The sequence below is a fragment of the Pseudorasbora parva genome, chromosome 15, assembly GCF_024679245.1.
Source record: "Pseudorasbora parva isolate DD20220531a chromosome 15, ASM2467924v1, whole genome shotgun sequence".
NCBI lineage: Eukaryota > Metazoa > Chordata > Actinopteri > Cypriniformes > Gobionidae > Pseudorasbora > Pseudorasbora parva.
This window is the reverse complement of record NC_090186.1, coordinates 35,748,668-35,774,955: the sequence shown is the minus strand read 5'-3', so window position 1 is coordinate 35,774,955 and position 26,288 is coordinate 35,748,668. Positions and strand designations below refer to the sequence as shown.

Below are 26,288 nucleotides of genomic sequence, written 5' to 3'. Positions count from 1 at the left end.
ATATCCACAGCCACTCCGCAGTTGGGGATTGAGTGGGCATCTGGATGAAGACTGGCACTAGAGTAGAGGCAAAAAGAATAACAGAAGGAAAGAAAGTTTGGGATCTTACTTTTGGTGACTGAAAGGTGTCCAACAAAAGCTTTCTGGGATGAACTTCACTTTGGGCTTCAAAGCAGGGATGGGAGACTCAAGTTCAATGGAGAACTTAGAGAAGCAGCTCATTTGCCCCATCTGTCTGGAGATATTCACTAAGCCTGTGGTCATCCTACCCTGCCAGCACAACCTCTGTAGGAAGTGTGCCAATGATGTTTACCAGGTATTGGTTCGTTCCTATTATAGTGTTCTAATGTCCAATTTATCTGGTGTAATGCACATTGCATCCAGAAACTCCATTAACAGCTGTCTTAAAACCTGTAAAAGATTTGGCATTTCCAAACCATGCATTCCCTTTGGAATTCCTTACGGGATTTTGAAAAAGTGATTTTGCATTTATGATTTAATTAAAGGTTAAAATGACTTCCTTTTTTTTGTTCTACGACATAAATGACCCAGTTAGCCAACATGAAAGTTGCTTAAAATATATGACTGCAGCTATATAACTATAAGTTTAAGGTTTTATGAATTGGGTGACTGTCTTAATGTAGAAACTGTCAAATTATTGCCAACCCAGTAACTTTTTTATTTTCGCTTCGCCAAGTAAATAGTTCCAGGTCAATGCAGACCACAACATATTCAACCACATATTCAAGCTAGAGGGCTGCACTGGCTTTAAACTTAAGTTGAAACCCCAATCTGGTCTGTATAGCCTACCCAAGATTGTTTGACCCAACCTGAACCGTGTAGGCTACCTGGATTCAAGACCTTTGTAAGACCTACTGCATGTAACATTTAAGCTATTTATTTTTTGAAATGACAAGATCATGACGTACAATGTTTTAAACATTTAAATAGATCAAAATGTGTATGATGTAACAGTTGATAGCCTACTTTTGACAAAGCCGATTTCTGAACAACACAGTCATTCTGGGCAAAATAAAGAGATAACAGATCTCGGCAACCTTTAAAATAGCCTTATCAGATTTGGTGACCCTGCTGTATTAGTTCACCATTCATGTCAGCCCAAAATCATTTACTGATCAGATATCACCAGACTGAATTTAGAGAACATCACAGTCATTCAAGTCAAATTGAAGGGGTAACAGAATTTCTATGACCTTTCAAACAGCTTTGTTACAGCCATTCTGTGTGAAATTATTGTCCTTATTACTAATCTGTGGATTTAGCTAATGTAATATTAATTACTTTAATAAAAATTGTATTGATTGTTATTATTATTATTATTAGTAGTATTAGCATAATGTTGTTTTTCGAGAAATAATTTTTTAGAGTATTATTCAGAATTGCAAAAGAGACAAAAAATAGCTTTCCTCCAGGCGCACTCGCGATAACGTGCACGAGCGCCACGGGCATGCTCGCGCAAATGTTTGATGGTTGTCACCGATGCGAACATCGTTAATGGGGTGTTTAAGAAAACACTAGAAAGCTACTCTACAAACAACTGCACTGCGTTTAATCTGGAAAAGCATTTATGATGTGAATAATAGCACTTCTAAACAAAAGTTCCACACAGTGTTTTATAGTCAGAATATACGCTGTTTGCGTAGATCAAGACACGCAGCACAGGGACAACCTTAACAGCCACGCCATCTAGTCAGAATCTGGTGTAAGTAACAAGTGTTAAAATGTACTGTGAGAATGAAACAATACAATTGACAAATATAGATTAATGATCCATTTAGCATGTCTAATTTATGCAAAAATACTTTACTTTGTGTTTTTGAGGTAAGTCATCTTATCACCAAGGTTCAGCTTTCAGGCAAGCCATTAGTATTCCCTCAGAGGAATGACTGACGTTGTTGGGCCAGACCTTAACATGACTGAGCTCTGCTATCTATATTAATCATTATCTTTTACGTTTAACAATTACCCAAATATAACTGACAGAAAAATTACACTGTCTGCTGGGCAAATGCATCCGTTCAACAACTATTAATTTAGCTACAAGTATGTGAGTAAAACAGCAGGTCTCCTCTTTTGTTATTCCTACTTTATTTCGAAACCGTCTTAACATCCTAAGACCCAGGAAAACAAAGTTTTTTGAATTTAGTATTTTTGTAATCACATTTAGAGCATACGAAACAAATAGCTTTTTTATTTAATGATATTGTATTATTCATGTTATTTAAAAAATAAAATTACATGTATAGGCAAAACCAATGGGATTTGTATGTTTCATTGTTTTCCCATTCAATGGAATGTATCTGTATCTAATATCGGCATATTAATGTTCTTGGAACAACGTAATGAAAAAGAAGTGTAATAGTTGTCAACATTTTCATAATAACATCTAATATTTTATAGGATCATTGGTATGTAATTTCTTTCCCCATTCACTTGTATCTCTCAAAATGCATGATAAACATGCTTTAAGTCCCGGTGTCCTGCGGACATGTATGCCCTGTTTTGTAACAGAAAGTCATATTTCGATTAGAAACACCATAACATTTTCCTGAGATGTTGATTTATAGCTTAAAGAAATTACATTGATGTGTGCAATGGCTGATTAGCTAATGTTTTAACTAATATTCTTTTACTGGTTTAGGCCTCTAACTCTTTTTGGCAAAACCGGGGCTCTACCACTGTGTCTGCAGGGGGACGTTTCCGCTGCCCATCTTGTCGCCATGAAGTGATATTGGATCGGCATGGTGTATATGGCCTACAGAGGAACCTGCTAGTTGAGAATATCATTGATATCTACAAATCAGAGTCTACCAGGTCAGTTTTGACTTGGAGTCATCTCTAAAGCGCTGGCTTTTTCTGGACCTGTTCCACGCACAAAGAACAAGCATATCTGTTTTGGAAGCACTGATATGAATGATAGCTATTTATTGTACAAACTTCAAAGCAGTCTTTTCTGTATTGAGATTCAGCAACAGCCCCCTGAGCTGTGTAGCAAAAATACACTGTATGCCAACAGATTTTAATTGTGTTTCAAAAGTCTAGTGACACGCCACTATCCGACACTTGTTCGTTTTCATCAATGAGGCTTAAACCCTGTGTAGTGACACAAATATGTGATTTACCCACATGTGGGAGATTCTCTGCCACGTCACGTAAACACAACAGAGACATGGGACCTGAGGCTCTGGTGACTGCTGCAGTCCTTTGCCAAAACACTAAATATAACTAGGACGCTTTATCCCTGTGGCAATAAACAATGTGTCATGAGACCTCGCGTGAAAAATATGCGTAATTGGATATAATAAGACAGATAGACTTTGAGGCCTTTTGTAACAATTGCTAAGGTGCTTATCATAAATACGTAATGTAACATGGTTAATAGTGTCTTTGATGGAAAGCAGGTCAACTGAACGTAGAGGTTGTTTCAAAGGCACAAAAGATGTATTGTCTGGCTCACTATCTTTGTTGGGACTCTCCATAGACGTAATGGTTGTTATACTGTACAAACTGTACATTCTATCCCCTACACTGCCCATGCCTGTAAACTTACCCATCACATGAAACATTCTGCATTTTTACTTTCTCAAAAAAAACTCATCCTGTTTGATTTATAAGCCTTTTGAGGTCCCCACAATCTAGGTGATCTCAGGTTTTACTATACTTATGGGGACATTTGGTCCCCACAATGTAATATAAACAAGAGCGCCCACACACACATGTAGTGTTTCCATGTTTTATGGGGACTTTCCATAGGCGTAATGGATTTTATACCGTACAAACCGTATTTTCTATCCCCCTACACTGCCCCTGCCCCTAAACCTACCCATCACAGGAAACATTCTGCATTTTTACTTTCTCAAAAAAACACCTTCTGTATGATTTATAAGATGTTTCCCTCTGGGGGGAAAAATGTCCAAAAAAATGACCAAAAAATGTCCCCACAAGGAAAAGGATTTCGGATATTGCCATCTTTGAAGTGACATTTTGTCCCCATAACGTAGGGATTACCAGCCCCCCCCTAGACACACACACACACACACACACACACACACACACACACACACACACACACACACACACACACTCACACTCACACACACACATTTGGCAAAATTACAAATTATTTAAAATTGACCCTATCTTCTCTCTTAATACTTTTCTTAATAATGATTTCAATTAAAATTTACCATAGTTTTAGTTTTTTTAAACAAGAAAATGATTGCTCCGGGGAATAATAAGGAAAAAACTATGAATAAAATGTGAAGCAAATGCGTTTTGTTGTAAAAATGTTTAATGTAAAAAAAAAAAGTAAAAAAAAATTAGTGTTTGTTTTTTTAAACAAGAAAATTATTGTCCAGTGAGAATAATAAGAAAAATTAACGTATAAAATGATAATTTAAATGTGCTTTGTTTTCACATTTTTTAATAGAAAACAAGACAAAAATGTCTGCTTTTCATGAGCCAGTTCATTCACATTTCTTGTTGAATATTGTTTCACTCTGAAATACATCACATTATGAAAGTAAAATGTCAACAGAGAATGTCTATATTTTCAGACATACTGTAAACTTATTAAAATATTTTCTGTAGTTTGAGAATATGATTTGAGATCACTAGTTACAAGCAGACAAATGTAAAAGCATAAATAATAGGTATAAATAAATTTGTAACCTACACAAAAACCAAGCCTTAAGATTTGCATATTAAAATATAATAGTACAATTCCATCAAATTGAATTGAATAATCCATATGGAAAAAAATAAGCAAAGATTATTCAATTCAATTTGATGGAATTTCATATGACTCCTATCAGCAGACATCCACTGGATGGCAGTCTTTCATAAACGTTTTCTGTTTAAACAGTCCTGCTGCCAACACATTGCACATACAAACCATCTCTTTCCACTTGACAAGACAGATTAGGACAGATGCTTTTTGAAAAGGCCTATGTGAGTAATGTGCCCATTTTAGGACAGAATAGCATATTAGTTGCATCAATCACATTTAAACGCAGCACCTGCTGCATATGCCTTTAACGTCAAATCTTCGCATCAGCTCCTGTTATAGTGATTCACCTCAGGGGAAGTGATATTGTACCAACGTCACAAAGACAGAATGCATGTTGTTGTATGTAGTTTATCATTACATGCACATTTAGATTGATATAAGAACCAGTGTCATTCGCGTTTCAGAATTGATTTGAGAATAAACCTTTTAAAACTTCAATAGAGGTTGCAAGGGAGAATTCTAAGATAGAACTCAAATTTGAATTTAGGTAAGAATTAAATTTTAAATTAGAATTCTGCAGAATATAAATGTAGTTTTAGAATTCCAGAATTTCAGTCTCCCTTATACATACCTGTTTTTATCAAGATATGTTAAAATAATGTGTGGTGCTCTATGGCAAAATTAAAATTAATTTAGATTGTTAACTACTTATACTGTATCTGTCAAGAAAAATGCTCTTTTATATTTATACAGTATTTGAAAGTAAATTTCGACACCTAAAGCTATTGTTTTACACTGGTATTGCCCAGAATAAAAATAAATAATAATAAGCATAGTAAGCAAAATCTTCAGCCTGCACCTTTTTCGCTTAATATGTATTTATTTATTTTTTAGTATTATAATTAACTGGCTGTAAGGACTGAAATAAATAATAATGAATGGATGGATGAAATATTAAATTATGAAAAAGTTCAATATTCACATTTTGTGACAACATGCCCTAAGTAGCATGGTAGCGGTGTCATTAAATAGAAACGATTGAATTAAAATGTTTAAATATTATATTATTATATAATTATTTTTATTATGATATAATTATTACCATAATTACTTTTTCCTCTGAAGCAACCTAGGGTCAGTGCCTTGCTAAAGGACGCAGCTCAAATTTGTAACCTCTGATTTACTAATACATATCTTTCACCTTAGTTTACACTATACCTTAAATCTCTCTCTGTTTTGACTCTACAGGTTACTCCTGCCCACAACAGACCAACAGCAGTTGATGTGTGACCAGCATGTGGAGGAGAAGATCAACATCTACTGCCTCACCTGTGAGACACCGACATGTTCCATGTGCAAGGTGTTCGGGGCTCACAAGGACTGTGATGTGGCCCCACTGCCTGTCATCTACAAGAGACAGAAGGTAGAGGATTTGCATACAGTATTATTGATCAACTAGACAATCAGGTTTTTTTTTAAAGTTTGTTTTACTTAGCTTGTTGTGGTGTGAATGACCTCAGAAAAAACAGGCTTTTTTTAGGCTGTGCGACACTAAGAACTAGACTGTGATGTGTTTATAACACGCTGACCAGCAGGTTTCACGCATTGCAAGGGTATCGATCTCAACAAACTTTACTCGCATCAACACCCACCCACATTTATTACACAACACACACACGGGACACAGAACACCAGCAGCCCTGACTCCTGCCTCAACCAATGACTACTTTCTCTAGACTGTCCCCACTTTTCTCACTATTACTTATCATATTACTAGAATATTGCTGTTTATTATTACTTATAAAGCATATATTAATGCCTTATTCTGCCTGACCATATTCTACACCCCTTAATCCTACCAATACCTAAATCTAACAACTAACTTACTAATTAATATATTCATTTTATTTAAAACAGTCAGAACTGGATCCTAAACTAAACTGTGACCTTGTTTATATTTTAGACTACTTGACTGGCGGGATGGTTTTCACAGGAAATTGCGTACATACGTCACTTGCCTGCGTGTCTCGTTATATTAATAAATAGAGAAAAGTTTCCCCGGGCTGGCTACTTTGATGCATGAATGGTGTGGGAGTAGGTTAGTTGTGTCAATGAGTAAGAAAGGTTGACATGGAGGATGCTAATCTCAAAACCTCCAGGGAATCACCCATTTTAAACAAACACCGAACAGAGGAGAGTCTGCTGGCAAAAAGAAATCTTGACAGAGCTCGTTATAGAACGAGAATGTTTTTATAGAATTTTTTTTAACAGATAAATTACCACATGTAGCACTCTAATGATTCATTGTAAAGCGTTGTCTATTGTCGAAGGTAATTTCATTATGGTTGTTTTAGCAAGGGAGTATCATGTGTATTAATGGACATAGCTACAGTAACATCTTCCGCTAGTCAGCTTAAGATCCATCTAAACTGGTTCTCTCTGTCTCTTAAGGCAAGTAATAGGATAACCACATTCATCGTCACAGTCATGCTGAACTGAAGCACAATGTTTAAATTGCATAAAGCACAAAAATAATGTTCTTTCGCAAAATACTGCTTTGTTAGAGGGACAAAATTTACATAGTGTAACTTTAAAGGGATAGTTCACCTAAAAATGTAAATGTTGTCATTATTTACTCACCCTTATGTTGTTTTAAACAGCATTGTGAGTTTCTTTCTTCTGTTGAACACAAAAGACAATATTTTAAAGAATGTTAGTAACCAGGCAGTTGATGGTAGCCATTGACTTCCATGGTATTTTTTTTCCTACTATGGAAGTCAATGGTTGATGTCAACTGTCTGGTTACTAACATTCTTTAAATCATCTTCTTTTGTGTTCAACAGAAGAAAGAAATGCATACGTTTACCACAATGTGAGTAATGACTAAATTTAAATTTTGGGTGAATTATCTCTTTAAGTCTATAGAATATAGATAGGCTATATAATATCGGAATTTGTCACATATTTAATGAAGTTTGCATACTGTTATTGACCTGTTTAATAATAATAAGTAATTTAATTTATGTTTGTCTTTCAAGACACTCAAGGACTCCTTACAAATAATAAGATATAATAAGATACATGAACAATAAATGGGGGAAAAAATATGAATACACAAAAGTTATATCACAGCTAAAAATATGTGTTTTAAGATGTGATTTAAAAATTGAAAGACTAGAACTGTTACGCATGTCTTGAGGTAAGGTATTCCAAAGAGTAAAAAGCTCTATGTCCTATGGTAGTCAAATGTACAGTGTCATAAAAGCAGAAGACCTGAGAGCTAAGGTAGGTGACTACACATGAAGAAGTTCAATCAAATATATTATGGCAAATAATAAACAAACAATAAGCAAATAATAAGGAAAATCCAATTGAAGTTGCCTTAAAACTGGAGTAATGTGCTCAATAAAGAATGTTTGTGTAATGATCTAGGCTGCTGAATTCTGGACCATTTAAAGTTTGTAAAGAAATTTATGTGAAACATCACTGAAAAGAGAATTGCAATAGTCAATACGAGATGTAACTTATGCATGTACAAGAACAGCAGTTCTATTAGCAGAAAGAGATGGTCAAAGATGATTAATATTTCTCAGAAAATAATCAGATGACTGTCCAGTGTAATTTTTTTGCCTCAAAAGATAAAGTGCTGTTAAGGATGACATCTAACGTTAACAATTTACTTTTCACTGTTAACCTTAAGGAAATTACATGCGAACCGTGATTTAATTTCAGGTAAACAAAGCAAAAGAGAGGAATGTGGTAACGTTGAATATAGAGCTGGGTGTCATCAGCATAACAATGAAAGTTTATACCGCATTTGCGGGATATTTTTCCTAAAGGCAAAATATAAATAATAAACAGAAGAGGGCCTAAAACTGAGCCCTGAGGCATACCACCGGTAATCTGAGATGTTTGTGATTTGAAATGTATAATTTGAATAAACTGAGTACGACCTGATAAATACGATCTAAACCAATCAAGAGGAATACTAGTGATTCCAATGGAAATCATCCTCTCCAATAAAATATTATGTAAAATGATGTCAAAAGCTGCACTTAAATCAAGAATTAGTTTTGATAAAATTCCAAAATCCACAACCATCAACAAATCCTTAGTGACTTAAATAAGCGCAATCTCCGTGCTATGATATGAATGATAAGCAGAAAACTGCTCAATCAAGTTATTCTCTATTAGATGAGCATGTACCTGTTGAGCAACTATTTTTTTCTCAAAAATTTAGAAAAAGGGCAAATTATAAATTATGTATGTTACTGTGAAACTGCTATATAAATAAAGGTGACTTCAGTATAAGCAATTGCAATGATCTGTAGCAAGACCCAATAATAGCACATCGCAGAAGATACGTATGAGATTTAGATTAAAATACAGGACAAATGTGTTACATGTCACACGCAAAAACGTGCAGCATCACAGCAGTTTTGTCACTTTCTGATCCTTTCTTGACATGATATTGAGGTCTTGACCTCCTGCACCTCTTGCGAAATGGCTAGTAATGAAGGTCTTCATACCAGGGTGCAACTGGCCCTGAGAAATGAGTCACTCCTCCCTGTTGTGTTTGAGTCATAGCAGCTTCTTCTGGTCTTTACTTTATTTGTCTCTCAGTTTTGTCCTATGTAAGTGCCTGTTCTCAGCTCTCTCTCGCTCCCTTCAGCAGCTACCAGATGAACAATGACTAAACGTACCAGCCTTTCCCAATAGAAAAGCATGTGCATGGAGGACACCATATGTCGGTCTGTTATTTGCAGTGTTCTTATGCTGAAGGTCAGTTCTTATTGTAGGAAATAGTTTCTTTCTTCTTAAAGTATATCATCTGTGGCTCTTTGTTTTGAGGTACTGGAACAAAATGACGTAACGCTGCAGGATCATATAGGGTGGTCAATGCCCAAACTGGCTCCCAAACAACCATGCTTTTTGCCAGGTGGCTATGATGACATTTTCTCTTTTAGTCATGGCCCACTATAAACAGTGAATCACTCATTTCAAATGTAAATCAGCAAAGTTTGATCAGTCATGATGGGTAACATTCTTACAATCTCGTCCTTTATTTCACATGCTGTTCTCTTGTCTGTAAGTGTGGTTATCACAAGTTGCATAGCCAAGTCTGACATGGCTTTCTTGTGAAAGATGACACGTTGAGTGCATTGGTCATGTGTTTCCCCCCCTCTTTTTTTGAAGACCTGTCACAATTGATTATATTCTGCCTTTTTGTCTCAGACAGAGCTAAGTGATGCCATAGCCATCTTGGAGGCAGGAAATGACAGAATACAGGCTCTGATCTCACAGATGGAGGATATTTGTAGGACTGTCAAGGTGAGAAAGAAATGTTACTGTAAACCACAACAATTATGATATTGTGTGATAGGTCTGGGTGATATAATGAATATTCAAGCTATATTCATGATGTTTAGTTAAAATTATGGATTCTCTGATTATCACCATTTGAAGCCATTTCAGAACAAATATTTATAATGTTGCAAAAGAGTTATATTTTAAATAAATGTGAACTTTCTATTCATCAAAGTTTATCAAAGTTCATCCATCCATCCATCCATCCATCCATCCATCCATCCATCCATCCATCCATCCATTCATCCATCCATCCATCGAGATGGATGATTTTTTTGTTATACTGCCCATCTTCTAGCCAGTGATGATTTTTAAAGGTGCCCTAGAATGAGTTTAACAATATGTTAAATTGTTCTCTGATATCTACATAGAGGGTATGCGGCTTATTTAAGGGCAAAAATTGTCCAGATACAGTTTTACAGGTCCATTTACAACCCTATAAATTGTCCCTAGGATATAATGCTCTGTTTTTGCCTTATTTGGAAGGTTCATGAATATTAATGTTGAGCTCTGCTCTGATTGGCTTATTTCAGCAGCTCACAGCACACAACAGTTCAGTTGTCCTGTTGTCCTGACCGTCCTGACAGAACACAGACTGATTGAATGACACTTTAAGCTAAAATTCATTGCTAAAATACAGCCTACTTGTTTATTGGTGTTGTCAGATCATCTGCGCGCAAAAGAGAAAGAGCTCGCTTGCATAGGGTTGCCAGATTGTACATGTTTAGGTAAAACACCTGATATTATACGTGTTCTTTTCACAGAAATGCTCTGTTTGGGGGATTTAAATTTTTATTTTTTAAACTACTATTGTTTTAACTTATATGGTGGAAAAGGTGACGTTTGCTAGAAGGATCGAGTGAACGATCTGTAAGCAACGTATATACAGTTGTATTTTGTAATACAAAATAATATTAACCTTTGTGATTAGACACACTATTTAGATATGCTGTCTCTCTAAGAAACTTTAAATTTAATCAGAAATTGTTTAAACAGTCAATAAGGGGATAAATCACTACTTACTGCTTGCAGGAATATAGTTGTAATTGCCTCTTTCTTCAGTTTAAGACGCTGAGCGAAGCTTGCTTGAAATGGGCCGAACAAACAAACGATTTTGAATTTAATTGTTGCGGTATCTGATTTTACTAAACCTCAACCATGACTGTTGACATTTTTTATCTGTGGGAAGGGTATGAAAAGTCCTCACGTCCCCTGCAAAGCCTGGAACATGACATTTGTGTCCATGAGAGCTGCCGTTTTGGCTATCCTCGAGTGTCGTTTGTTTACCTGCAGTCCCGATGATTCGGCTCGGTCAGTTCTTCCTGACAATGAACATGTTCAGACAGATGCAAATGTTGGGGGCGTACATATAAATGATCCCAGCGAATGCATCACTGGTGGCGTTATGTTAAGAATCACTTATTTTCCGTGGTGTTTTTCATGAGATTTACATATGAAGGAGGAGGCAATGGTGTTTGAGACTCACAGTATGTGATGTCTCTTTTTTCTTTTTTTTATAGAAACTATACTAAACTTTTACTTTTACTTCAAACTAAAACAGTCGCTGGTAATCTTTTGTAGGAAAATGGTCGGCGACAGATGCAGCACATCTCTGATAAGTTTGATGAACTTTCTGCCATCCTAGAAGAGCGGAAAAGGGAACTAATAGAGACCGTGGGCCGTGAGCAAAACCAAAAACTGGGCCATGTCCGCTCCCTTATCCGTTGCCATGGAGACCACTTAGAGATGTCCATCAAACTGGTGGAAACAGCCATCCAGTCAATGGAGGAACCTCAGATGGCTGTGTTTCTGCAGGTACAACAGGCACCTTTACCTTGGATAAAGCTAGGTTCAAAACGTTTTATCAATATATTAAGAGCTAAACATTTTAGCAAAGGGTATTTTGGATATCTCTTTTTATCACTCACATCCCAAAGGTGTTCTATTGGGATGAGGGCTCTGTCATGTTGCTACAGGATGAGGCCATACCCAAACTGTTCACAAAAATTTGGCAGCATGAACTTGTCCAAAATGTATTGGTATGCTGAAGCTTTAAGAGTTCATTTAACTGGAACTAAAGAGCCAAGCCCAACCTCTGAAAAACAACCCAACATCATGATCCCCCTCCAACAAACTTTACACCAGTCCATTGGATTGCCAAACAGAGAAGCAGGATTTGTTATTCTAGAGAACATGCCTCCACTGCTCTGGAGTCCAGTGGTGGCGTGTTTTACACTGCATCCGACACTTTGCATTGCACTTGGTGATATAAGGCTTGGATGCAGCTGCTTGGTCATGGAAACCATTCCATGAAGCTCTCTACACACTGTTCTTGAGCTAATCTGAAGGCCACACAAAGTTGTTAGGTCTGTAGCTATTGACTCTACAGAAAGTTGGCAACTTATGTGCACTGTGCGCCTCAGCATGTGCTGACCCTGCTCTGTGATTTTACTCATTTTACTCATTCTCTGTGAGTTGCTGTTGCACCTTGTTATAATACCACAAACAGTTAAACATATAATATTTAGCATTGGGGAAATTTCACAAATGGACTTATTACACAGGTGGCAACTTATCACAGTACGACGTTCCACACCCCATGCTTCTGCTTCACAAATATTTGTAGAAGCAGCCTGCATGCCTAGGAGCTTGATTTTATACACATTTGGCCATGGAAGTGATTGGAACACCTGAATTCAATGATTTGGAGCGGTGTCCCAAAACTTTTGGCAATATAGTATTGTACTTGAAATCCAGATAGATAAAAGGTTTTTAAAAAAAAACGTTTGCATGATTTGTTTTTCCCGTAGTGTCTGGCCCTTAAATGTCTCTAGATCATCAGCCTCAAAGTATTTTACAACAGACAACATTACCTTCATGCAGTGTTGTAGTCGAGACCAGCTCATTCGAGTCCGAGTTCAGAGAGGGTCGAGTCCGAGTTGAGTCCGAGTTCAGAGGGTCGAGTCCGAGTCGAGACCGAGTTCAAAAAGGGTCGAGTCCGAGTCGAGACCGAGACCAGAGAGAGCCGGTGCAATCATAGTTATATTTACATAGATTCCTCATTCGATCGGGCGCAGGCACTAATGAGGAATATATAAATATATATATATATATATATATATATATATATATATATATATATATATATATATATATATATATATATATATATATATATATAGCGCCAGGATTTTTTCTTTACCTGATCACCTGCTCCTCCTCTCCCTCTGCTGACTTTTCTACCCTGCTGGAATTATTTATTTTGATCTACTGGGTTGTAACTGAGGGATTTCATGGGATTTGGTTACTTATTTTTGGTTATTATCGTGCTGACCAATCGTAGCATGTTCTTGCTCCAACCAATCACGTTTTAGATCAGTGGTTAGGACACTTCCATAGGAACTGAGGAATGCAAAGCCAGCATTAAACACCATTAATTTCAGTGTAGACTATCTCAAGTGCACTCGCTGGAAAATTGATGAAATAAATGCATATTTTGAGATTTTATGGCATTATTGGCCTGTCAGGAATATTGACAGAAGATGTATTTTATGAAGCACGTTAGAGTTGATGTATATGTTATATAATAGATCATCAGACTCTAACTGCAGTTAGTTGACATGAGATCACTCCTAAAATTATTATATCCAGATGTTATCTGATTGGCTTAAGTAGACGGTGGGTGGAGTTTACCTATTTGTGGATTTGTTTGAGTCAAGACGTTAGAAATGTTTCAAAATCCACACGATTTACAAATGTGCAAGAAGAGATCCACAAATGCAGAGGAAGCGATTCACAAATAAATGCAACTATGTGTTTGTGACATAAAAATATCTGTGTGGATTTTTTGGTTATTCACAAATGTCATTGTATTTATTTGTGAATCTAATTCATTTTTGTGAAACTCCTGCATATATCTGTGGATCTAATTCTATTGATTTGTGAAATTATTTGTTTTTTTTTGTGAATCGCTTTACGTTTATTTGTGGATAACAATATATTTGTTTGGAATAATGCAACAATAATACCCCCATACAATTCATCTCGTTCTGTTTGTGTACCAGTAGCACATGCTGATAAAAGCTTATTCTTCTATACTAACTTGCATTGTTGCCTACAATTCAATATGTGTCATCATCATACAGTCTACATACAGTACATGTTGTACAGTGTGATTTGTAATGATCTTATAGGTCTTATAGACTGTAGCAGGCATTACTTAGGTAAACCTCTGGCGTCAGTGATCAATGACAGTACAGATGCTTGTGAATATGTGACATGGACTTATTGAGCTGTGTGGGGCTAATGCTGCAACACCTCTCCGGGGATGCTAGTGGCAGAGCTGGTTGCTTTCAGAGCCCCTTAGAGATGCTTCATGCAAATGATCCAGCCCTTGCATATGCTGTTTGCTGATTGACACTACATTTCAAGCATCCTTTCATGACAAGGCCCATGGATGGGTGCTGACATTGATTAACAAACCTCCCACTGCTGGGGATGGAGAACCCAGAACCCTGTGGCTCAAGCGGTCAATACTTCACCATGGCGGAGAACTGCACTTTGCAGAAATAGACTTTAAATGTAGGTGATGGAGAGGTGTAATTGTTTTTTGAAACAGCTTTCAATATAAAGTGAAAGCCTCAGGTGCAGCACTGCTCTTTTTAACTAGCACTTCTCAGTGCAAACAGAGTGCCAAAGGAGGCTGCCTAACAAGTGTCTGTGATTTAGTATGTACTCTTTTTTTGTGTGTGCGCAGTGAAACTATGATAAAGAGGACTGGGGATTTTATGTTTTAATCTGCAGCAGAATCTATAGTCCTTAAATAAGTGTTCTTCTTTGCTGTGTTCACAGAGTGCAAAGGAAGTGTTCAAGAAGTAAGTCAGCTATGTGTTTTGACATGTCTTAAAGGGACAGGTCACCCAAAAATGTAAATTCTGTCATCGTTTCATTCATGTATGACTTTCTTGATGGCCGAATTATCATTTTATGTTAAACTGTCCCTTTAAATTAAACCATATTCAGCATGTGTGCTTCATCAATATCTGATGCCTTCTAAAGACTAACAATCATGATTAATAACCTCACAGACATTGACTCATCCAGCCTCCCACCCCTAACAACCCACTGTATTATGTTTTGGCTCATAAATTTCTTCTGCCTCAATATTGTGGGAAAGATTTGGGATTTATTGAAATCCCTACTACTACTACTACTACTACTTCTTATTTATCTTCTGCTGACTTCTGCATGTAATTGTAATTTAGTCCTGTGATGGTAAAGCTGAATTTTCAGCATCATTACGCCAGTCTTCAGTATCCTTCAGAAATCATTCTAATAAGCTGATTTAGTGCTCAAGAATATTTTTTTATTATCATCAATGTTAAAACAGTGCTGTATTATGTTGTTTTTGTAACATACATGTCATTAATCACTTTTGAGCTATTTAATGCTTCCTTGCTGAGGCGGACAGTATTGAAGTATTTTTACTTTCCAAGTAATTTTTTTTCAATTATGTACTTTATCAGTGTTCTTTTTTGGAAAACTTTTACTTCACAACTTTCCAAAACATAATATTGTACTTTTATACATCAATACATTTCATATTAAATATAATTGAATACTTAATTACATTTTTAAAAATGTAGTACTGTATACTTTTACTCTTGTAAACTTTTAGTTTTTACTTGAATACACTGTAAGAAAAAATCTCCAATTGAAAATGTTCTAGTGATTGAATACATCTACAGTTTTCAGTTGGCCAAATTGAATTTAAATTAAATTGCATCAATTCACAGAAATTCAATTTGGCCAACTGAAAAATGTAGATGTGATCAGTCACTAGAAAATGTGAATTTGGAAACTGAACGTTTTTTGTTTTTTTACAGTGTACAAGTAAGAAATTATTTTTTTTAAAATTTAATTAAGTATTAAAGGCAAGAAAACAACAACTTTATTATGCTCTCGAATGCAGTGAAGTAAAAGTTTTCTAAAGAAAAACACTGATAAACTATATACTTAAAAATTTACATGAGTAGAAAGTAAAAATACTCCACTACGGCCCACCTCTGCTTGCTGAATAAAAGCAAATTTCTTACCTTTTAATACATTATTTTAAATGGTCCCCCAGCATTCTACTGACTATAAGTAACTTTACAACAACATTAACTTATTCTACTCACCCGATCCGAACCCCAACATCTAACCCTAACCTAACAGTTTGCTAATACTCAACTGACTGGTAGTTGACATGTAATTGCAAAGTTACTTATAGTTAGTAGAATGTCTAAAGTGGACCATAACAACGCCAAACTTTTGAAATGTAGTGTTTAAATAAATGTAATATTAAAATGTAAAATCCCTCAGTTATTTGTGGCATATTTGACGCATTTTAGACTACAACCTAACTATTTTTCTCTTACAGTCTTTATCAGTATTTTATTGTTTACTAGATGATGATTACTTTAATCATTTCATTGTCAAGCAAGCATAATATTTCAACTCTGTTATGGCGGAAAACAATGCAGATTTTTTTCTTTGCACAAAGTTGAAAAATATTGAAATTTGTTTTAGGGTTGAATATTTAGCCAAAATGCTAGACTTACAAAAATTGCAACATGCTGGTGTTTTCTGAAAAAATTCTGTTAAATTCTGGGTTAAATTCTGTTAAATGTTGTTGACGCAACTAGGCAATATATTTCTAGTTCCCAGCACAATTCTGACTTTTTCCCCTCAAAATTGGCCTCTATAACTCACAATTCTGACTTTATAACTAGCAATTGCGAGTTTATATCTTACAATTCGGGGAAAAAAAAGAATTACGAGTTATAAAATCAGAATTGCAAGTTCATATCTCGCAATTCTGACTTTATATCTCGCAATTCTGACTTTATATCTCGCAATTCTGACTTTATATCACGCAATTGTGACTTTGTATCTCGCAATTGTGACTTTATATCACGCAATTATGACTTTATAAATCGCAATTGTGAGTTTATAAATCGCAATTCTGACTTTATATCACACAATTCTGACTTTATATCTCGCAATTCTGACTTTATATCACACAATTCTGACTTTATATCTCGCAATTGTGACTTTATATCACGCAATTATGACTTTATAAATCGCAATTGTGAGTTTATAAATCACAATTCTGACTTTATATCACACAATTCTGACTTTATATCACGCAATTCTGACTTTATAAATCGAAATTCTGACTTTATATCACACAATTCTGACTTTATATCACACAATTCTGACTTTATATCACGCAATTCTGACTTTATAAATCACAATTCTGACTTTATATCACACAATTCTGACTTTATATCACGCAATTCTGACTTTATAAATCGAAATTCTGACTTTATATCTCACAATTCTGACTTTATATCACACAATTCTGACTTTATATCACGCAATTCTGACTTTATATCTCACAATTCTGACTTTATATCTCGCAATTCTGACTTTATATCACGCAATTCTGACTTTATATCTCACAATTCTGACTTTATATCACACAATTCTGACTTTATATCTCGCAATTCTGACTTTATATCACGCAATTCTGACTTTATATCTCGCAATTCTGACTTTATATCTCACAATTCTGACCTTATAAATCGAAATTCTGACTTTATATCACAATTCTGACTTTATATCACACAATTCTGACTTTATATCTCGCAATTCTGACTTTATATCTCGCAATTCTGACTATATATCAAGCAATTCTGACTTTATATCACGCGATTCTGACTTTATATCACGCAATTCTGACTTTATCTCTCGCAATTCTGACTTTATATCACACAATACTGACTTTATATCACGCAATTCTGACTTTATATCACGCAATTCTGACTTTATATCACACAATTCTGACTTTATATCACGCAATTCTGACTTTATATCACGCAATTCTGACTTTATATCTCGCAATTCTGACTTTATATCTAGCAATTCTGACCTTATAAATCGAAATTCTGACTTTATATCACACAATACTGACTTTATATCTCACAATTCTGACCTTATAAATCGAAATTCTGACTTTATATCACAATTCTGACTTTATATCTCGCAATTCTGACTTTATATCTCGCAATTCTGACTATATATCAAGCAATTCTGACTTTATATCACGCGATTCTGACTTTATATCACGCAATTCTGACTTTATATCTCACAATTCTGACTTTATATAACGTAATTCTGACTTTATATCACGCAATTATGACTTTATATCACGCAATTCTGACTTTATAAATCACAATTCTGACTTTATAAATCACAATTCTTACTTTATAAATCGCAAGTGTGAGTTTATTTCTCGCAATTCGGAGGAAAAAAAAGTCAGATTTGCAATGTAAATTCACAATTTTAGCAAAAAATAATTTTATTCTGGAGCTGAAAAAAGCTGCCACAGTTATCTGTTCAATTTATACTGATAAATAACTGGTACTTTACAAGGCTGTGACCACATATTTACAATTGGCAGTAAAAGTTGAAGAATTTTTATTTTATTTTTTGTGCACAAATCTGAATATTATGGTGATCCGGATGTCAGTATAATATGATTTCAAGTTGAAAGGCATTAACATTCAACACTGAGGTTTCCAAGTGTTTCCTTCAGGAAATACAAGTCTTCCATTGATGCTGCTAGTTAGACAAGTAAGTTGCCTCTAAAAAGCACATTTTCTGCGCTCTTGTTTGCAAAATGAAACTTTATGCAGCATGCGCAGTAACACATGAATCAGCATTCATCACGTTTTTCCCCAAAACCTCTTAACTGTTTAGAAAAATGCTTACGCTTACAACACTGTCTAGCTGTGTCTTATGTTTCATGCTACCCTCCACCTGCTGAGACGGCGAGTGGTGCCTCGTGCACCTGCGTCACGAGCAGCCACAGGGAGACGAAGAAACTGGGACCTAACGCTATCCGTCACTTTTATATTTGTCCGAGCGCCTTCACTGCTCTGTCCTTGACAGGATCACAGACATGGCCAAGGCCTCCAACATTGAGCAGACGGAGGCAGGCTTTGAGAGCATGGACCACTTCATCATCAACACCGTGGATGTGGCCGACATGCTGAGAGGCATCGACTTCCAAACAGGTAAAGCCTTCACTGTTGTGATGACATCATCTTTGTCACATGTACATTGATGGCAAATTATTTGTGTTGGCAAGTTGAAGTTGCATTGTCTTGTATTTGTATTGATGAAACATACTTTTGTTGCAGGTGAAGATGGGGAAGACGGCAGTGTGGACACTCCTGAAGACCTGACCAACTCACCTGGTCAGAGTGGTGAATCAGGGAGATGCTAACTTATTTTTAAACCCAAGGTTAGTTTCAAAGGTGAAATCATGGAGCCTTAAAGGGATAGTTTACCCAAAAAAGAAAATTCTGCTATCATTTGCTCACCCTAATGTGGTTCCAAACCTTTATGAGTTTCTTTCTTCTGCGGAAGGAGAGATTTTGAAGAACATTGGGACTCAAATGACTTTGGCACCTATTTGCTTGAATGGAAAAAGAACATTTTTCAAAATATAAACAGAAGAATCCAAGTCAAATGTAATGGAAAAATGTATTTTTACTTTTTCCCATGTTCAAATTCTTATAAAGGTACTTGATATTCTGAAAACCATTTAACCCCTATAAAGCCTATTTTTACCCCCAATATGTTCAATATGTTCAAAACTTTACTGAAAAACCTGTTGTACACAATCTACTACATGCCTTCTCTCATCTGATTGATTATGTATATTTTATTTAGCAAGTAAATTTGTAGTGTAATTTTATAAATGTCCACTTTCAAGTTGTGGTACATGTCTTTTTTATATTTGTTGTAATATAAACTATATTGCCAAAAGTATTTGGACACCCCTCAAAATCCTTGAATTTAGGTGTTCCAGTCACTTGCATGGCCACAGGTGTATAAAATCAAGCACCTAGGCATGCAGACGCTTCTACAAACATTTGTGAAAGAATGGGTCACTCTCAGGAGCTCAGTGATGCCGTGATAGGTTGTTAACTTTGCAATATAATTATTTATGAAATTTCACTACTAAATATTCCACGGTCTACTGTTAGAGGTATTATAATAAAGTGGAAGCAATTGGGAACAACAGCAACCCAGTCACAAAGTGGTAGGCCATGTAAAATCACAGAGCAGGGTTAGCGCATGCAGAGGCGCACAGTGTGCATAAGGCACCAACTTTCTGCAGAGTCAATAGCTACAGACCTGACAACTTTGTGTGTCCTTCAGATTAGCTCAAGAACAGTGTGTAGAGAGCTTCATCGAATGGGTTTCCATGGCCGAGCAGCTGCATCCAAGCCTTATATCACCAAGTGCAATGCAAAGTGTCGGATGCAGTGTAAAGCACATCACCACTGGACTCTAGAGCAGTGGAGACGTGTTCTCTGGAGTGACCAATCACGCTTTCCCTGTCTGGCAATCTGATGGACGAATCTGGGATTGGTGGTTGCCAGGAGAACGGTACTTGCCTGACTGGATTGTGCCAAGTGTGTAGTTTGGTGGAGGGGGATTATGGTTTGGAGTTGTTTTTCAGGAGTTGGGCTTGGTCCAATGGGGTTTAGTTCCAGTGAAAGGAACTCTTAATACCTCAGCATACCAAGATATCTTGGACAATTTCATGCTCCCAACTTTGTGGGAACAGTTTTGGGATGGCCCCTTCCTGTTCCAACATGACTGTGCACCAGTGCACACAGCAAGGTCCATAAAGACATTAAAAAAGTGAGTTTGGTGTGGAGGAACTTGACTGGCCTGCACAGACTCAACCCGATGGGATGAATTAGAGCGAAGTCTGCGAGCCAGGCCTTCTTGTCCAACATCAGTGCCTGACCTCAGAAATGCGCTTCTAGAAGAATGGTCAAAAATCCCAAAAATACACTCTTAAACCTTGTGGAAAGCCTTCCCAGAAGAGTTGAAGTTGTTAGCTGCAAAGGTTAGGCCAACTCCATATTCATATTTCCATATTTTGTGTACATGTAAAGGCAGGCATCCCAAAACTTTTGGCAATACTGTATAGTGTATTAGGATAAACACTTACTGGACTGAAGCAACTTGGGTTTACTTGATTATCCACATATAATAAATAAAAACATGTTAAAATGTGAGTATCAAATATGATACATCAGGCTTCTGAGGAAAGTTCATTTGTTCATCTCTCGATCATCATTGTATTGCATTGAATTATATGTTTTTCCCCAACAAAAAAAGAGCTTTAATCTTAAAACTAAACACTTAAATATAATTTTACTAAGACACATTATCAGAAGATATACAATGACAACTGATATTTATATGTATTTTATGTAAGTAGTCTGCTATACTGTTGTAAAGATTTCATTGATTTACATTACAAGCTATCAGAATTGTGTATTTTTGATCAATATTATTTTGTAAATAATAAATAAGCTATAAAAGCGTAATGTTTCAAATATGATACTCAACTAAACAAAAACAAAAAAATTCAAACATTTTGTCAAAAAATAAATAAATTATATATATATATATATATATATATATATATATATATATATATATATATATATAATTTTTTTTTGCACAAAAAAACAATATTTTGTTTAATTTAAAAAAGAAAAGAGAGAAAAAAGAGCTATTATTAATAATATTGGACTATTATTTCATATGTCAGGCTTTACAGGGCTAAAGTGTTTCTCTTTTATTAGTGTGAATCTGTCAGATCATGCAGATGTCCCATCCTGTGACGTGATCATTCTTGGCAGCAGCGGCACTCATTGTGTTATTGAGTACACTACACTCGTCATCTCCCACCAAACTCTATAAAAAAAATTGCTGACTAAAAGGGCAACATAACAATTTGGATCTTGTGAATGTTGATGTAATGAAATACACCTGTACATCAATGAAAAATCACATTAACACCAGTTAATATGAAATTGCAATTTGCTGACATTTCAAGGAAATTGTTTAGTATAATTTTTTTGCAGAAGCCACTTGGTTTAATGTTCTTCTCTCTCAACCTCTTGTTGTTTCAAACCTGCATCACATTCTTTCTTGAATACACTCTTAAAGAGAAAGGTTCCAAAAGTTTTTTTGCCGCAGTGATGCCACTAGGGGTGTCCATGGTTAACCGATTAACCGCTAAAAATTGCGTAACCGAGTGAAACATTTTGCTCGGTTAAGTGGCGTCAATGGCGTGCTTTGAATTTAGTTGTAATATATTTTTGCACCACTAGAGACTGCCAGAGCGCTCCCAGACATTTGTAATATCCACAAGAAGTCATGACCAGCTTTCTAACATGAAGTGGGCAAAGAAAAGTACAAGTGTGGGAGCAATTTAAAATTGAGAGTGACGGGGCAAAATGCAAGTATTGCAATGCGGTGCTTACCGCATTTTTCAGGCTATAAGTCGCTCCAGAGTATAAGTCGCATCAGTCAAAATATGCGTCATGTAGAGGAAAATGACATAAGTCGCACTGGACTATAAGTCGCATTAGGGCAGAAGCAGAGCGGGAGCCGCGCGCGCTGTGCATAACGGATCAGAAGAAAGAAAGTTTGAAGTGAGAAACTTGTGAGGGACTAGCGAAAAGCAGAGGTTACTTAAACTGTAATGAAGAAAACAAAAAAAGCTAATCGCGGACAGAAAGCAAGATGGCCAGAGCTGAAGGAACGAGTCCACAGATGCTTGAACTCTCTGCCGGGAGAGGCTCAGCCGCGCGAGTCAAACGCTGTGTGAATCATTCTCGGCTGCATATTTTACTAATGCCCTAATCATGCAGACGCCCTCGCGGCCACTTGCATTGCTCGTGAACTGGAGCGCGCATCTCATCCTAATTTAACGTAGGCCTCACAGACATGAAATATATCTTAAGAAAGCTTGAAATGTCTTTTAACAATTTAAAATGAAAAGAAATAGGCTACTCTCTGATTATGTAACTCATGCATGATGTGCATTTCTCTCTATAGGCGCGTTCACTACGGAGATGGCGGTCGTCAAATTAATAAACTAAAAATAATAACTCTGGTTACCCGAGTATAAACCGCTAAGGGCCTCGGTTAACGGTTAATGAAAAACTTGAAAACGTGCAGCCCTAGATGCCACAGAAGAACCATTTAAGTAACCATTTTACTTAAAGTAAAATAAGCCGCAGTCCATAAGTTTTGCCCCTTTGTCGCCATCTCTGTTTGAAACCTGGAAGTGCAGTTATTTGCGGAATTATCATCTTTACATTGGTTGTGCAGCGGCACGGCTCCTCAGTGTGGATTGATCTAATGTTTTAAGGAGTTTGTGGGGCTGTCAGTCCCTGTACTTCAGAATCATAGATTCTGCAACTTGGAAGTATGACCAAAATAAGAATTTTCACCGGAAAATGTAATCTAAACAAGTAACATGTCTGCCACTTTTGATCTGACCAACTGCGGAAAAAAAGCATTACAAAAAAATCATGCTAGTACCAACAGTGCTTAAATCTAATGATCGCTTAGCTCATATCACATCAAACTGTGCAACATCGGCATTGCGTGAATTAGTGTGTTTTAGCTTTACCTGTAAATTTGAGTACGGGTGAATCTCCAGTTGTCACTGAGGACTGTCGTTTGGTCCTTTCTGGAATACAATCCGCCATTAAATTATTATTTTAATTATTCTAGCTGCTGTGAGAAAAGGCTATAAATGATCCGCCACCTGCAGCATCCTCATACGCGATTTCCAGCAGAAAGCTACCAGTACCCTCAAATTATAACACATTATTACAAGCTTACCATTGTGAATCAGATAAGGTAAGCAGATCTGTATATAGTTGACTGAACCGAGCACCACAACACACTTATAGCCAGTCAGCAGTAGGGGGCGTATACACTCATGATGGGGGAGGAGAGAGAGTGAGCAAGAAGGACATTTTCTGTAGAAAGTGAGATGGCTGAGAGAAAAGGTCAGAATATCACTGGGAAAAGAAGGGTTATGTTCAGGCAAGAGCTTTAGGATCTGTGTCAATATTAGAAACGCTGAGGACACTAAGGTTACACACTGTTTGTTCTTCTTTGTTCGTCATCTTTGCTGTTTTGCTTCACTTCACCTAAGATTAATATCCATCCACTCACATTCATGCATTTTCATGGTCCAGAAAGGTAAGAAAGACATTGTTAAAAGAGTCCATGCGACTCCAGTGGTTGCTTCCAATTTCTTCTCGTCTGTGCCAGTCTTCAACAGTGTTGAGGTAATGTAAACAGTGCAGCACTTCTACGGCAGAACGGCCGCTCACCATTGGCTGGCTCCCGCGTCAGTATGAGCAGTGTCAGCCAATCTTAAGCCGGCAGTCTAACGTAGTGCTTTGAAAGCGTTGCACTGTATTTACTACGTCGGGGGGGGGGGGGGGGGGGGGGGTTGCTCACAAATAGTATTCTCGTCACTTCATAACATTAAGGTTGAACCACTGGAGACACATGGACTATTTTAAAGATGTCTTTACTACCTTTCTGGACCTTGAAAGTGGTTATTAAATCGCTGAGCGCTTGAATCGTAATTTGTGTTATGAAGAAGAAAAGATGTCTTGCAGGTTTTGGAACGAGGGTGAGTAGTTAATGAAAGCATTTTCATTTTTGGGTGAACTAATCCTTTAATTTATCTTTTTATTGTACAGCATATACACTCTTAAAAATAATTAATTTTTCAAAAGGGTTTTTTTTTACAGTGAAGCCTTATTTCGGGTTCCCCAAGGACCTTTCATAAACATTTCTTAAAATATATTTTTTTCTTAGTGTAAAGAACATTTTAATAATCTAATAAAACCTTGTGTGCAATGGAAATACAAGTTATTGAGAACACAGATACCAGTAAATAACCTTTATTTTAAAGGTGTGTAGTGAGGAAACAGTAAAATCTTACTAACCATGTAGAAACAACTGTACAAGTTGTTTATAAGCTTTATACTTTATACAACTTGGAAAATAGTATTTTCACAAAATACATTTTCTGTTCTTCAAGGATATCCTGTCATGCAGGGGCATCCCCAGCTCTGCAAGTGTTCTTTAAATAACCACTCCTTTAACTTCCATTTAAAGGTCAGAAACCTCAGTTAATCGGGCAGCGTTCAGCTTTCTCTCTGGCCCTTTACTGATCTAAGAGGACCGCGTGTCCATTGAGTAAGTGCAGAGTTGAGTACAGGGCTAAATCGCAGTGGCAGGCACTCCGAATCCTACCTCTCGGCTTCCGATGGTCCATCCGCCCCCACCTGTGCTGGAGCCGTGAGTCTACTTCCACCCATTACTTAATAACCGCTCGGTCTCTGTGCCACCAGATAGGATATATGGCAGTGGAGATATATGCGCTCACGGTCGCTGACCTTGTCGCTCGTGCTGTCAGCTCACTGATCAATTCATGGAGGGAAGGAGAGTGAGAGAGTCATTTGGCGAAGCAGTTTGTATGTGCAGAACAGCTCCACACATAGAGTTTCCACTCAGAATGAGGATGGATCTTATTTTGAGGACGTGGTGCGTCACCAGCTGACGTACAGGCCTTCATGCAATTTAAGGCCATAATTCTTCCTAGAATACGTTTTTTTGGGGTGTCAGAAGCAGGATGGAGAGGCAATCTGCAGAATGAGATGTGACTTGTTTAACAGTTACTTGAGCTTTATATATCATTTAGAGTTTCCTTTATTTTATGCCTAAATGGCTAAAAACGGTTTATGTAACACAATGTGCACAATGACACTTCTTAAAAACAATGAATGTTTTCTGTCAACATATATTCTTGCCAATGCAAAGCACACACCGTCTTCTCCCACTTGCCCCATTTATGACTAAAATAGACCGAGTGTAAGTGGAAGATTATGGAAGATTTAACTCATATATTTTATTTTTCATTTCCAGTGTATTTCCAGTGCTGACTTAAGAGAGACTCTAAGGAGGAGGTTTTCTTTAATCCTTTCAACACGGCAAGAGCTTCTTTCATCTGGCATTTTGTGACCCTAAGACTCTGAGCTATAGTTCAGTAAGAGGAATTACACATTTATTCATAGCTTTTACATTCTGGATGTTAAAATCTGTGTTTATGATGCAGTTTTTGGTCTTTTTTTATCACATAACTTTAGCAGAGTTGGTACCACTTAAAATTGGAGGAGATATGATACCAAAAACTTTTGTGGGACATCCC

At 36.5% G+C, this 26,288-nt stretch overlaps 1 protein-coding gene across 2 annotated transcripts; it reads left to right on the top strand.

Moving 5' to 3' along the window:
* On the top strand, nucleotides 1–26,288 carry trim54 (tripartite motif containing 54). Of its 2 annotated transcripts, XM_067418667.1 has the most exons (9): nucleotides 1–316; nucleotides 2,663–2,835; nucleotides 5,999–6,173; nucleotides 9,986–10,081; nucleotides 11,699–11,932; nucleotides 14,969–14,991; nucleotides 19,115–19,239; nucleotides 19,366–19,469; nucleotides 26,006–26,288. In XM_067418667.1, the coding sequence occupies exons 1-8, from the start codon at nucleotides 149–151 to the stop codon at nucleotides 19,449–19,451; spliced, it is 1,080 nt and encodes a 359-aa protein (XP_067274768.1). In that variant the 5' UTR covers nucleotides 1–148; the 3' UTR covers nucleotides 19,452–19,469; nucleotides 26,006–26,288. The 2 variants fall into 2 exon arrangements, 1 of the variants encoding a protein (XP_067274768.1); XR_010898193.1 differs by lacking the exons at nucleotides 14,969–14,991; nucleotides 26,006–26,288.

Coding starts and splice junctions, on each gene's coding strand:
- trim54 (XM_067418667.1), top strand. CDS start 149: ATGAACTTCACTTTGGGCTTCAAAGCAGGGATGGGAGACTCAAGTTCA. Junction 10,082..11,698: donor ATATTTGTAGGACTGTCAAG/GTGAGAAAGAAA, acceptor AATCTTTTGTAG/GAAAATGGTCGGCGACAGAT. Junction 19,240..19,365: donor AGGCATCGACTTCCAAACAG/GTAAAGCCTTCA, acceptor CTTTTGTTGCAG/GTGAAGATGGGGAAGACGGC.